Raw genomic sequence first — 14,179 nt, forward strand, 5'->3', positions numbered from 1 at the left:
TGCCCCCCCCTAAAAAAGCCGGGCATGGTGGCACACTCCTGTAATCCCAGTACTTGGGAGCCTGAGGCAGGAGGATTGCTGTGAGTTCAAGACCAGCCTGGGCTACACAGTGAGTTCCAGAGCAGTTTGAACTAGATAGTGAGACCCTGTCTCAAAAAACAAAACAAAACAAACAAACAAAGCCAAAAACAAAGATAACACTTATCTTGTTCTAATAATAACTTTTTTAAAAAATTTTTTCTTTTTTGTTGGTACTGGGGATCGAACTCGGGACCTTGCTCTTGTAAAACACATGACAGAACCACTGAGCTAAATCCTGGCCCAATTTTTTCATTTTTAATTCAGTACCAGGGATCAAACTCAGGACCTTGTGCTTGTCAGGCAGGTGCAGTGCCACTGAGCTACATCTCACCCTATAATAATAAATTATGACTTTACATGTTTTCTGATTTCATAATTTTCAGGCACTAATAATAGAAATTATTTGGGTCTATGTACTATTTCTTCCCATAAGTTCTAGAACTGCTCTAAAGTTAGTTAAGCTCTTATACCACAATGATAGGGAATTTTTATCAAAATTTTATATAGTTTATCATCTTTATGACCACACTCACATAAGATAGGACCTGTTTTCCTAACAGCCCAATTCACTAACAAATTCCATCTTTGGTAGAATTCCACGTAGCTGGATATCTGAGTGAGTCTCTGATAGGGCTCAGGTCTTCATCTGGCCAGCTCTGTTATGTTTGAGGTTACTCTAAGTCTAGGATTCTCAAGAGGAGACTATGTTAGGAAAGGTCTGATCTCATCTGTACTCAGAATACAGTACATTAGATTGCAATTCATTTTAAGAGTTTGACTGAGTATATGTTTGTGATTGGGTTATTCCAGTTATTTTATGGCATCCAAATCACAGAGCTCACCAAGTATATACTAGCAACTGGAATATTGGTTATTTTAATGGCATTCAGGTCACAGAGCTTGTTAATAGCACATCACCAAATAGTTGGTTATGAAATATGACCTGAGTGATCATGGATGAAAGGTTGCTACCACTTTTAAAGACATATCAGGAAAGTTGTATGCCAGTAACCTACATAGGCTTTTCAGGATCTAACCCTATAGATAATATTGTAGGAAATATTAAAAGGTACTGGTCAGGCATGGTGGCACACACCTGTAATTCCAGCACTCAGGAGGCCAAGGCAGGAGGATCACCATGGGTTTGAGACCAGCCTGGGCTACATAGTCAGCTCAAGGCCAGCCTGAACTACATAACAGGATTCTGTCTCAAAAAACAAAACAAACAGCAAACACACACACACACACACACACACACACACACACTCACACACCAAAAAATGTATACATGCTTTAGCAGTTCACCGTACTAATAAATGTCTAGAAGCTAATGGCCACCACTTTGAGCACCTCTTCTAATGGCAGAGGCTAAAAGTAACTTGTATGAATCTCATGATGTTTCAATAAATGTAGTATTAAAATATTTGTGCAAGTTTTCCTTTTCCTGATGTATACATTTTTGGTAGACGCTGTATACATTGATATAGTGTATATATTAAAAGGGGCTGAGGGCATCAGAAAAATGCTATAATGAATTACCACTTACTTAATGGCCTAAAAGCAACCAAGTTTATTTTCTTACATTTCTGGGATTCAGAAGGCTCTGGGAGGAGGCTTTTTTCCTTTTCTAGTCTAAGAAGGCTACCTATGTTCCTTGGCTTGTGGCCCTTTCCTCCATCTTCAAGGCCAGGAGTATAACACCATATCTTCTCTCTGACATTCACATCTGTGGCCCTCCTACCTCCTTCTTGGAAGGATTCTTGTGATTACACTGAGACCACTCATAACTCAGGATAATCTTAAAGTCTTTACTGAATCTCATCTATAGGATCTCTATGACTTTGTAAGGTAATAAATTTACAAACTCTGGAGATTAGGATATCGAGAGCTTTGCAAAGCCATTCAGCTTATTATAAACACCTCTTCCCTTTCCATAACTGTGGAAATATTTTCATCTCCATAGAAATGCTCCATACTTCTGTAAATGAGTGTTGAGATAGTTTATTGCTTGTCTGAAATATTTGCATTTGGGTAGTAAAATATTGTGCATTGTGTGTTTTATTTCAGACATCTTGAGAAGATGAAAAAATACTATCTAGTGAGCAGTGGAGAGTGCTACCTTTCTTCAGAAATCTTATCAAAACTTGATTTGTTAGATGGATCTCAATGGACTGAAGAACACTTAAAAAATATTCAGTCTGAGGTCATAAAACCTTTACTTCTATACTGGTAAGAACAACAATATGAATCAAAGTTATTTCACTTTTCTTAGGCTAGTTACGTGTAATATCCTTTGTTATATGGTATGTCATTTGTTGAAATTTAAAACAATGAGACTATTATATCTTTCACCTTCCTTAAAGTGCTTATTTTACAGATAATTGGGGTTAAGCGTGACTTTAAATCTATAAGTTGGACAGTACTTAAGTTCCCTTTTAACTTGTGTGCTCATCCTTCCACCTTTTCACGGTCATATCCCATACAACTGGTGCATGTGCCTGCGTATCGTGTGTGTGTGTGTGTGTGTGTGTGTGTGTGTGTGTGTGTGTGTAGCTAGCATCTCATAGGACATGTTTTGAGCACTTACATTGGGCCAAATGCTGTGCTAAGAATAAAAGGTAAAACCTGCTCAAGTCTACAGATCACAGTCCAAGCAAGGAGCACTCAAGTGGAAGTAGTTTAATAAGGTGTGGATGTACAGAGAATGTGCAGAGAGGAGATTGTATTTCACCAGAGACTTGAGTAACTCAAAGGAAAAGAGGATGGACACAGGGGAGGAGATACGTGTTTTTGGTGGATCACTGAGTTGTCCGTAATGACTGTGTTGGATCTCATCACATCACATCTCTGCCTTAAATTTCACAGGTTGTCCCAAAGCTTTCAGTTTAAAGTTTGAATCTTTTTGGTGGCTGGGGATTTAGCTCAATGGCACTGTGCCTGCCGGGAAAGCACAAGGTTCTGAGTTTGATCCCCAGTACTGCAAGAATAAATAAATAAATAAAATTTGTATCTTTTAAATTAACAAATAAAATCATCATGATTTGTTCCTTGCCCACTTCTCTGGCATCATCTCCCCTCTAGGTATTCCAGATCACTTGTATACTTTGTAGTTTTCTATGTATGGCATGCTGTTGTAATTTTTCTTTAAAAACTCTATTTTTAGTTATGTAAGACGTACAGAGAAATAGAAATTATGCTATAGTGAGTACCTGTGTACACACCACTCACCTTACTAAAACATTACAAAGACAGAAGCAACTTACTTTCTTTTAATTAAAAATTGTGTTTTAAGGTAATTGTAGATTCATATACAGTTGTAAAAAATAATACTGAGAGATACTGTGTACTTTTTATTCAGTTTTCCCCTGTGGTAGTGTCTTTCATGATTATCTAATTCCTCACAGTGTGGAAATTGACATTGATAAAACTTACTCATGTTTTTCCTCATTTGCCAGCTTAATATGCACTCATTTGTTTGTGTATATATATTTACCTGCATGTCACTTTATCATTATATCATGGTTCATACATATGCCACCACAGTCAGGATGCAGAACAGTTATTTTGCCACAGGCGTGCTTTCCTTGCCCTTTTTGGTACATTGGTACATTTTAGATAGGCACTATGATCACATTCATCATTGGGAGTTTGTACCTGTACATGATATATCTTGGTTCTTGTTTTTTTCCTAGTCCCCACACCTCCATCCCTCCCTATTTACAAATGGTTTTTTTTTTCATTTTTTCCTTCTTTTCTCATATTTTTTCCCCTTCTTTCCTTTCCCCAACCCCCTTCCTACTCCCCCCCGACTTTGAACCTCTTTTTCTTCTTTCACATTATCTGTTGTACATTTTGGTCCTCATTTACACTTTCAGTTTCTCACACCAGAGAAACAATTTGGTATTGACACATGTGTGTCCTATTTATTTCACTTAAGAGTATGTCCTCAGTGTGCATACATTTAGCTACAAAGGTCTCTAGTTTATCATTTTTTTTTAAATACCAGGGATCAAAGTTGGGTCCTTAGGCTTGTGAGGCAGGTAGCGGAACCACTGAGCTAAATCCCCCAGCCCCTCTAGTTTATCATTCTTTATGGATAAGCAGGAAAAACTGGTTTCAATTTGCCAAAGATTAAAACTAGATCCATATCTTTCACCATGCACTGAACTAAAATTGAAATGGATCAAAGATCTAAATATTAAAACAGAAACACTAAACCTGCTACAAGATAGGTTAGGTAGAACTCTTGAAGACATTGGCGTAAGAAAAGACTTTATGAACAAAACCTCAGACGTACATGAACTAGCACAAAGAATCAACAACTGGGATCTCATCTTATTAAAAAGCTTCTGCATAGCGAGATGAACTGCCAACAGAGCAAAGAGATGACCCACAGTTTGGGAAAAAATTTTTTTACCAGGTGTTCCTCAAAAGTCTATTATCTAGAATAAAGAACTTAAAACAGATCAGACACCCCAAATTTAAAGACCCAGTCCAAAAATGAGCATCTGAAATGAACAGATATTTCTCAGATGAAGAAGTAGAAACAGCAAATAAACATATGGAAAAAATATTCAACATCACTGGACTTTCAAGAGATATAAATGAAAACAATGCTGAGATTCCACCTCATCCCAGAAAGAATGGCTGCTATCAAGAAATCAACCAATAACAAATCCTGGTGGGGCTGTGGGGAAAAATGAACCCTTCTCCACTGTTGGTGTGAGTGTAGACTGGTGCAACCACTGTGGAAATCAGTGTGGAGATTCCTCAAAAACTAGAATTGGAGGTCCCATTTGACCCGGATATTGCCCTGCTGGCTATCTTCCCCCCAAAATTAAAAGCATCATAGCTCAGGGATATGTGAGCAACCATGTTTACAGCAGCACAGTTTGTAATAGCTAGATCTTGGAAACAGCCCAAATGCCCATCATCTGGTGACTGGATAAAGAAGATGTGTTTGTTTGTTTGTTTGCTTTTATAAAATGGAGTACTACTCCCTGACTTTTTATAACTACATCTCTCCCCTTCCCTTCCTGAGAAACTACTAATAAAAAAGTCATACAGAAACTCATAAAGTATTCTCTAAATAATGAAAAAAGAATAAGATAAGACTATAAGAGGGAGAAGCAATTTAAATATGTTCAGGGACCATTTTCATCTCCAGAATTAAGGATTATTTTGATGTTACATCATTGCCTTTTCTCTTTTACTTTCCTTTTTAGTTTTATTTTAGGATTCCCTATTTTTAATGTTCATACAGAGATTTCTTTAACTGAAACAACAAATAGTTTCTTTGGTGTGAAAAACTATAATAGTACACAGGATCCTAATGAGACAATTAATAATGTGAAATAGGAAGTAAAGGGCTAAAGGTGTAAGGAAAGTGGGAAAGGTGGGGGAAAGGTAATAAGGGAGAGGAAAAAATATGAGAAACTGAAAAAATGGAAATAAAGTGTAAATGGGGAGGGGAGGAGGGGGTGAAGGGAGGGCAGGGACAAGGGGAAAAATGAGAATCAAGACCTAATATGTAAAGGTACAGAATCCCAATGATGAATGTAATTGTATTGTATACCTAGATTGTACCAATAACCTCAATAAAAAGAAAAAAAATCATGCAATATGTAATCTTTTGGCATTCGCTTTCAAATTCAGCATAACTCCCTAGAGATCTGTCCAAGTTATGTGCATCAACAGATTGTTCCTTTTTATTCCTGAGTAGATTCTATTGTATTATGTATTATATATCCACTTAGCATTGAAGGACATTAGAGTTGTTTCCAGTATTATTATACTGGATGCAGGTGTGTGTTTCTGTACACACACACACACACACACACACACACACACACACACAAACAGATCCTTGGTGTTTATGTGGCAAATATCTTCTACTCTCTAGAGCTTGAGAGTTAGTATGTGTACAACCAGTTTACATAAGAACTTGTATAATGATACCATTAGGAAAAATAATAGTTGAGGATTCATTATGAAATTGCCTCTAATAATAAGTAAATTTACATACTAGCTAATCAAATACTAATGCTATATGTGTAAAATAAGAGAATAAAATTAATTGATTAAAAACAGTATGGATTTAGGGAATCATATGAATACATTTAAATAACTGAATCAGAAAATTGAGGCATCTAGATTTCCTGGTCATCACATATGTGATATGATAAGTCTTGTAGATATGTCTACTTCTGGTGACATAAATAATTTTGGATATTTCCAAGTCTGTAAGTAAAAGTTCAGAAATATTGGATAGGATAACCACTCAGACTGTACAGGATGTTTTCTGATCCTAAATAAGCTATGGACTTTGGATTCTTTTCCTTCCCTATCCTATGTTCACATTCGGAAGATATCTACCTTCTTCCTATTAAAGGGAAGCAATTTTCTACTAGACGTTGTACTGTGGAAGAGAAATTAGTCCTTGGGCTAGAAGGAAGGCCTGGTCCAAGAACCAATTAGCTGTAGGCCTTGACAGCTGGCATTAACCTTATATACAGTAAACTGAAGAGTTAACCCACAGATTGAGTGCCAGGATATCCATCCAATTAAGCATGGCCTTGATATTTTGCCAGACATTCTTTCTCCTAAGTTTCTGCAGTGGAGTTCACTTTTCATTTATTGTAAATTATTATAAAATTAATTGCTACTTTCAAATTTAAGACTTGAAGTAGATAATATGAATTGTAACCTACTTTAGTGGTAGGTATATTTGGGCATTATAAAATGTTTATATATTTTTAAAATACTAATTTCATTCTACCAATTTATAATTGCTATTTAGATAAATACTAAATTGGATAAATTGATCAGAGTGCATTGCTTATTTTAGTAGAAATTAAGCTATTTTTAAAATTCCTTCATCTATGTATCATTTCTAGTTATGTTTGTTTCTTTCTCTTAACAAGCAGATAGTAATTTGAACATGATTTTATGATTTTTTTCCCCTAATGTATATTGCTTTTATGTCAGAGTAAAAGAGACTGCTGGCAGTGGATACTAGGTATCAAACTCAGGTCCTTGTGCTTGTGAGGCAGGAGCCAGAACCACTGAGCTAAATCCCTGGCCCTAGAAAAGTATTTCTAAAGTTGAGAATGCAGAAAAAGAAATAGAAATTATTAGAAAGGGGGTATACCACGATTAATAACTGTGAGGGTTGTTACATATTTTGTAGAGTTTTTTTTTGTAATTTTTTATTTTAGAGACTTATTTTCTAGTTTAACCTTAACATCTGTAACCATAAATTTGTTTTTCTCATAAACAGGGCACCAAGATTTTGTATTACTCATGTATCCTCAACAAAAAGTGCTAGTGCAGAACTGAAATTCTGGCACCTTCGCCAGGAGAAGCCGAGGAAGGACATTGACCCTTTTCCACAAATAGCAACTCTCTTGCCATTAAGACCTAAGTCTTGCAATCCGCAGATATCTGAGATCCAGGTAAGGTAAATAACTGATGCTTTCATCTCTATTAAGTGTACAGTTCAGTGTCCATGCTAAGTGTCCACTGATACTTAGTTTCATCAAGAGCTTTGTGATTACCAGTGTACATGCTGCCACATTTAGGAAATAAGAAAACCAACAGTCTGTTCTTCACTAAACACATGATCATGTCACTCATCTGCTCAGGATTCTCCGGTGGCTTCCTCTTCCCCTCAGAGTTAAAACCCAAAGTCTACCAAGTTCTTCAGGTCCCTGTCATCCTCTTGACCTCATTTCCTTCCATTTGAACTTATTCCACCCAACTACACTGGTGCCTTTGCTCCTCTTTGAACACTCCAAGCAAAAACCCCAGGGCACAAAAACGTAAGAGGAAAAAAATCCAAAGAAAAGTTAATTAATTTATAAGGAATTAATCAACAACCCTACATATTTTGGCATAGGGATGAAATAACTATAGATAAGACCTATATTTCAGTAGTAAAGAGCTTAACTAATCTTAGTTGACTTTAAGGATACCGTAGAATGCTGTTACTGGTCAAAATTACACACAACCTTTTCAAAAGAATGCTATGTATTCAGACTGTCTTATTTTAAAAGGCAAAATATGTAATATAATTTTAAAATTTTTACTTCTGCACACACTGCTGAAAACACATTAGTTTTTCTGTCAGTGGTTTTTGAATTCTAGATACACATCAAAATCATGAGTAGTTTTAAAACATACCAATGCCTGGGTCCCACCTTCAGAGATTCTGACTTAACTGATCTGAAATTGTTCAGGGTCACTCTGAGAATCAGGGAGGTGGCTTTGAACCTAGGTTCTCAACCCTGCCTGAACATTAGAACCACATCTCAGAACCTGAATTTTAAGATTCCCGGACAATCCACATGGGAAGCCCCGTGACTAGCTGCAAACTTTACCATCCATAGCTGTCATCCAAAGCACTTGTTCACGCAGATTCCTGGGCTCTCCCAAGAGCAGGCTTCAGTGGGTCCTGGTGAGGGTCAAGGGCTTGCGTTCCATGCAGCCCCTCACTAGTGCTGCTCTGGGTCCACACTAGTGTCCCTTCAGTGTGCCAGTGTTTTCTTACCCATTGTGTTGACTTCTCCCTGACCTCCTTGGCACCTTGTGTTCTTACTGTATGCCAACCAACTGATTAATCTAGTCCTCCTGGTTGGTCTGTGTGCCTTGGTGACCTAGTCACCAGAAGAACACACACCTTGAAGACATAATGCTGGGACCATGTAAACATTTGTATAAAAAACATCAAACTGAAGCGGGGAGAGAAAACTAGTGATGTGGTTAAGAAAAAGAACTTGAGTAAGTGAATAGTTCCAAAGGAATGGAGAAAAGTTAGCTTTTGTGAAAAAGTGGTATAAACATGACTTTTTGTTATCTTTGTTTGCCTTCTTGGGAATCATCACCCTATGTTATTGATGTTTTCTGCTTGGACAGCACACCCTGATCTTACTCTGTCTCTCCTTTGCAGAAAACACTCTAAGGTATAGAACTTATGACATTCTATGTTTCCTATTTTAAAAATTTAAAAACAGTAAATACACCCTTTTAGCATCTAGGTAAATGGATACAATGTGTAACTACCATCACAGTCATGTTATAGAGCAGCTTTTTTTAACTCTAGCCTCCTCAGCTCTGTTGAGCCTTTTTGTCACCTGTCTCTCCCCTTAACTAACTTTCTGCGTAGTCTCCTAGCTTCCACTCAAGCTAGCAAAATTAGAAACTCAAATCAGGCTTCTTTCTATATGATACATTTAAATATTTTTTAAAGAAAAAAAATTTTATTGTGGCAAAAAACACGTAACATAAAATTTATCATCCTGACCATCTTTAAGTGTGCATGTCAGTAGTATTAAACATGTCTGTAATTTTATGAAAAATCACCAGAAAAACTTCATCTTGTAAATCTGGCTCTATACCATTAAACAACAAATCTTTTTTTTCTCTCTCTTCATACTCCCTGGAAACCACCATTTTATTTTTCCTTCCTATAAATTTGACTAACTTTTGTGGCCCAGTGTAGTGGTACACACCTGTAATCCCAGCACTCTGAGAGGATGAGGCAGGAGAATTGTCCCAAGTTCAAGGCCAGGCTAGGCTACATAGTAAGTTTAAGGACTTCTGAACGACAAAGTGAGACCCTGTATCAAAAAAAGAATCAAAATTTTAAAACTATTTTTGTATGATATACTTTATTCATATAATCAGAGGCTCACCCTCCTGTGGTACCTGTCATTTATAGAGTGTTTAATGTCTTACTGTGTCCTGATTACAAAAACAGATGTGAGCCTGAATACCTGGAAAGTTAAAAGTACAACATACTTGAGTATTTTGTTTATAGAATTCTTAAAAATTATTAGTCATTAAGTATGTAAAGTACACATAGATTTTATTATCTGTTCTGGGTAGTGAAACATAACAAATATGATCCTTGCCTTTGTCAGAATATATAACACGCTAATGGAAGTTGACATATAGAAAGGTTTGTTTTTCAAGTTATATAAGTAGTAACGCTACTGTCAATTTGGAAACTGGTGAGAAAAAAATCACTTCTGATCTCACTGCCATCTATACAACTACTAATTTATTTCCTCCTAGGTGTCTTGTGATTTTTTTTTTTATTTTAGTGCACTTCTATTTTTGTGTTCTGATTATTTTCTTTTCACTTCATCATCAGTATTTTTCCATATATGTCATTTTCATAACCACTATTTTAAAGTATTATATAATGTTACATTTGTGCATATCCCATAATTAGATAATTATCTTCTTTCTCTCCATTTCTAGTTTTTTATAATTTTTACTTCATGCACATACCATCTTTATTCTAGATTTAAATTGCTTAACTTTTACAACATAAAGAACTTTTTAAAATGGAGGAAAAATAGCCATGAGAATTAAATGTCCCAAAATGGAAAGAAATTTGGGTGTATATCTCATGTTATAGGCCAAGGGTGTCTTTGTTTCATTTCTCTTGCCCAAGAACATCCCCTGCAAAACTATTCAGTTATAGAATAAAGGAAAGGTTCCATTAAATTCTTCCTCCAAGAGTTTGGTTTGACAGTGGTGGAAATTGGGACATACAAACCTTTGGTTCTTCTTTTCTTATCTAAATTGTTGAATTTCCCTCTGCTGGTTCATAAAACTGAAATTTGGGGAAGGAGAAAATTTCTATTTTAGTGGGAAACCTCATAAGAGATAGAGCGAGTGAAGAAATATTCTAGTGATCAAAACAAATTTGAGGTGCATATACAGAACTGTGCTTGATTTTCCCTTTTTCATTTTGCTCATATTTCATTTTATTATCTTCCTACTTTTTAGAAAGAGGAATTCAGTTCAGTACAACATAGTAAATCTCTCAAGAAAACACCTAGAGTCAAAACAGCAACTCAAAAAATTTGGAAGACTGAATCTTTGTGTGTAGCTCCCCCAAGGGATTCTGGGACTGAGAAAGGGTAGGTGTCACTCGGATGTGGGAAGTACTCCCTGCCATGGTAAGATATTTGAAGATCTTGAAAATTAAATAGAAATTAAAGACAATTTTTGTGGGTTCTTATATCCCAGTGATATGTATTAAAGACTTATTCTTCCTATGCATATTCTAAATTAGGGATAGAATGTCAGATATTAGTAATTTTAAAGAGATGGTATCTCTTTATATGTTTCTTTTTGAAGCTATTATGAATGGAAATTTGTCCTAAATACCATTTTTTGGACTGTTAATTGCTAGGATACATAAATATAATTTAACTCTGCTTATTTATTTTGTACTGTGGGATATTATTGAACTTAATAATTTTAGTACTTTTTAGTGGATTCTGTATAACATCTGAGAATAAAGACAGCTTTAATTTTTTTCTTTTTAATCAGCATACTTTTTATTTCTTTGTCTAATTCAACAGCAGTGCTGAATAGAAGTGAAGATAGAGCGAGGCATAGTGGTGCATGCCTGTTATTTCCAGCATTCAGGAGGCTGAGGCAGGAAGGTAGCTGTGAGTTCCAGGCCAGACTAGGCTACATAATGAGTTGTTCAAGGCCAGTCTGAACTACAAAGCGAGACTCAGCCATCCAACCAACCAGACAAAAAGTGGAGACAGACGACATCCTTGTCTTGTTCCCAATATCAGGGGAAGCTTAGCTTTTCACCATTAAGTGTGTTAGCCGTATGCTTTTCATAGATCTCTATCATTTTGAGGAGTTTCTTTGATGCCTAAATGTGTCTGTTGATCAATTAATTAGTTCTTGGGTCTATAATCTAGGACAAGGCGCATGTCTGAAAGCAGCAGAGTTATTCGATTAACATCTTTTACTGACATTTCTGAATGTCTGAAGCCCCAGCTAGAAAGGAGATACACTTATACTGAAGAACCGAAAGTAAGTATTTTGAAGACTGAATAACCTTATTCCTCATTGAGCTGATCAACATTCCTGATTTTAAAGTTTTTGTTCACTCATATTTTTTTCTTTAAGGAGCACATTCTATTCCCTGGCAAAAGAATTTGGTATTAAAACTTCCTCTGGGTTTCCCTTTATAATATCATGATGCCTAATACTGTGTTGATTACTTTTTTTCAAAAACAACTGTGTTCTGGTTTTGGTATAATACTTCAGACTAAATAAGACCCTCCAGTATTTTTACTAAATTTTAAACACTTTATAAAAATAATATTTGATGTTGTTTTTTAAACCTAGAATTTTTAAAAAGCAGTCCATTCCTAGATTGCAGCTACCTTAATAACATGGATTTAATGTTTCATTTCTAGTTGAAAATTTTACATTTCCCAAGGATTACACTTTAAGTAGAAACCTCAGCAGACCCATAGAGTCAACTTTTAGCTGTAAATTTTTATAATGATTTATTTATCATAAGCAAATAGTTCTCTTTTCTTCTAATTAGGATTTTTCCCTACCAAAATAGTGATTTTCTAGTTTGGAATGCTGACAGTTAAGCATCGTAAGAACATTACATTTTCAGTTTAGAATTTGTTTAATTCTAAAGGCAGCAAAAGGCAGAGTATGACAAAGAGAGAACAAGAGGCTGACCTAAACCCTAACTTGTTCATGCTCGTTATTCTAAGGATTACAGAGAGGCCTGAGTTCCACAAAACAAATACCAAAGAGTTCATGTGCACAGTAGATACCCTTTCGTGTTCTGGACTCACTCTTGCATTTGGAGGAATAGTCGGCTTTCTGTGTTTGAAGAGTAGTGTTAGGATTGCTAGCATTGTTGGCAGAGAAGCCATAAACAACAGAGTTTTATGAGAACTTATACTACCATTTACACTCCACAGGCCATGACCTTTGTGGGGTGAGATCGTCCAAAGAGGGACCCCCTAAGGACAGTTAATGAGCAGCACTGAGAGGCCTTGAAGATAGTTCTTTTTATGACTGTGGTATCTATAATAGCAGCACCTCAAGGCTAAAACAACTGTAAATATGTAGGAAAGAGGCCACCAACAGAGATTTGTAAGACTCCTCAAATGGTATCACTGCCTGAAACATAAAAACAGTTGATTTGGGAAGTTTCTTTAACATCAAGTTTGAAACCAATTTGGTTTATAATAGAACGAATTCTGCTGCTGTAATTGGGCTCCATAAATGAACCTTATATGACAGTCAGATGCAAACATACTGCATTAATTATATATATATATATAGGTACACAGATAAAATAGTCTGGTGGGAAAATGACAGGCTGGCAGAATTTATGAAGCCCATTTGTAAAATTCTGTAAAAATGATAATGTTTTGGGTTGGGTAATGGACTTCTGTTTTGTTGCATAGGTTAAAACATCAGATGTTGGCGCCTTGGGAGGATTTCACATGGAAAATTTGTTGCAGTCTTTGTATGTAGAAAGTAGAGCTGGATTCTTCTTTACTAAATTCTGTGAGGATTCAGGGAACAAGGTAGAAAATAATTATTTAAGGTTTAATTTTATAATTTTGTTTAATTTAAAAATAAGTGGTGTTGAAGTAATTCAGTGCTACAGGTAGTTGTATTTGAGGCTAAAATTTCCATCTGTGGTTAAAAAACTAATGTATTTGATATTTAGTACAAATTTAAACATCACAATTATAATTCTGGTTCATTATCTTACTAAAATTACAAAGAAAAGTAAAATACAGATAAAGGTTTGACTTGTATTGCTAACAACAATTTATTTTCATATAATTTTATCCTGATGTAATATATTTTAAATTTAGATTTGATTTCTGTCAAGTCTTTAATAATTCTAAAAATTACAGTGAATGGAGGCAAAATTATTTCCAGTTTTTAAAAAAATCACAAATTATTTATTTGGCTTAAAGGAAAAGTATTTAAGTGGCTTAAACAAGTTTGGTTCTGTTATGATATACATTTCTCCATATATATCGAGATTTTGGTCTCGGTTATTCTAGCCATTAACTAGAACACTTGCTATTTTAATCCCATTTATGCAAACATGCAAAAATATATCATTCTAGTGACAATGCCAATAAATATTTTGTATATTGCCATTCAGTGATAGAAGATTAAAATCATCTTAAATGGAACCAGATTTATGTTAACTGCAAGGAACTGAACAGTTTTTTTGAAATTAGAGCTTTGTAGAGCTTTAATAATTGGGCAGTAGTAATTATGT

General features: G+C 35.4%; 1 protein-coding gene across 1 annotated transcript in view; it reads left to right on the forward strand.

Moving 5' to 3' along the window:
• The window catches only part of Rgs22 (regulator of G protein signaling 22), a gene marked incomplete at its 5' end in the record, with an annotated part of 111,222 nt that overhangs the window by 45,476 nt on the left and 51,567 nt on the right, over positions 1 to 14,179 (forward strand). Inside the window, 5 exons of the mRNA XM_010619664.2 lie at positions 2,149 to 2,310; positions 7,361 to 7,535; positions 10,879 to 11,012; positions 11,817 to 11,931; positions 13,341 to 13,463. Coding sequence (XP_010617966.1) covers positions 2,149 to 2,310; positions 7,361 to 7,535; positions 10,879 to 11,012; positions 11,817 to 11,931; positions 13,341 to 13,463 — 709 coding nt within the window. The remainder of the gene's footprint in view (positions 1 to 2,148; positions 2,311 to 7,360; positions 7,536 to 10,878; positions 11,013 to 11,816; positions 11,932 to 13,340; positions 13,464 to 14,179) is intronic.

Source organism: Fukomys damarensis, unplaced genomic scaffold, assembly GCF_012274545.1.
Source record: "Fukomys damarensis isolate Sample0158 unplaced genomic scaffold, DMR_v1.0_HiC HiC_scaffold_5, whole genome shotgun sequence".
Classification (NCBI taxonomy): Eukaryota; Metazoa; Chordata; class Mammalia; order Rodentia; family Bathyergidae; genus Fukomys; species Fukomys damarensis.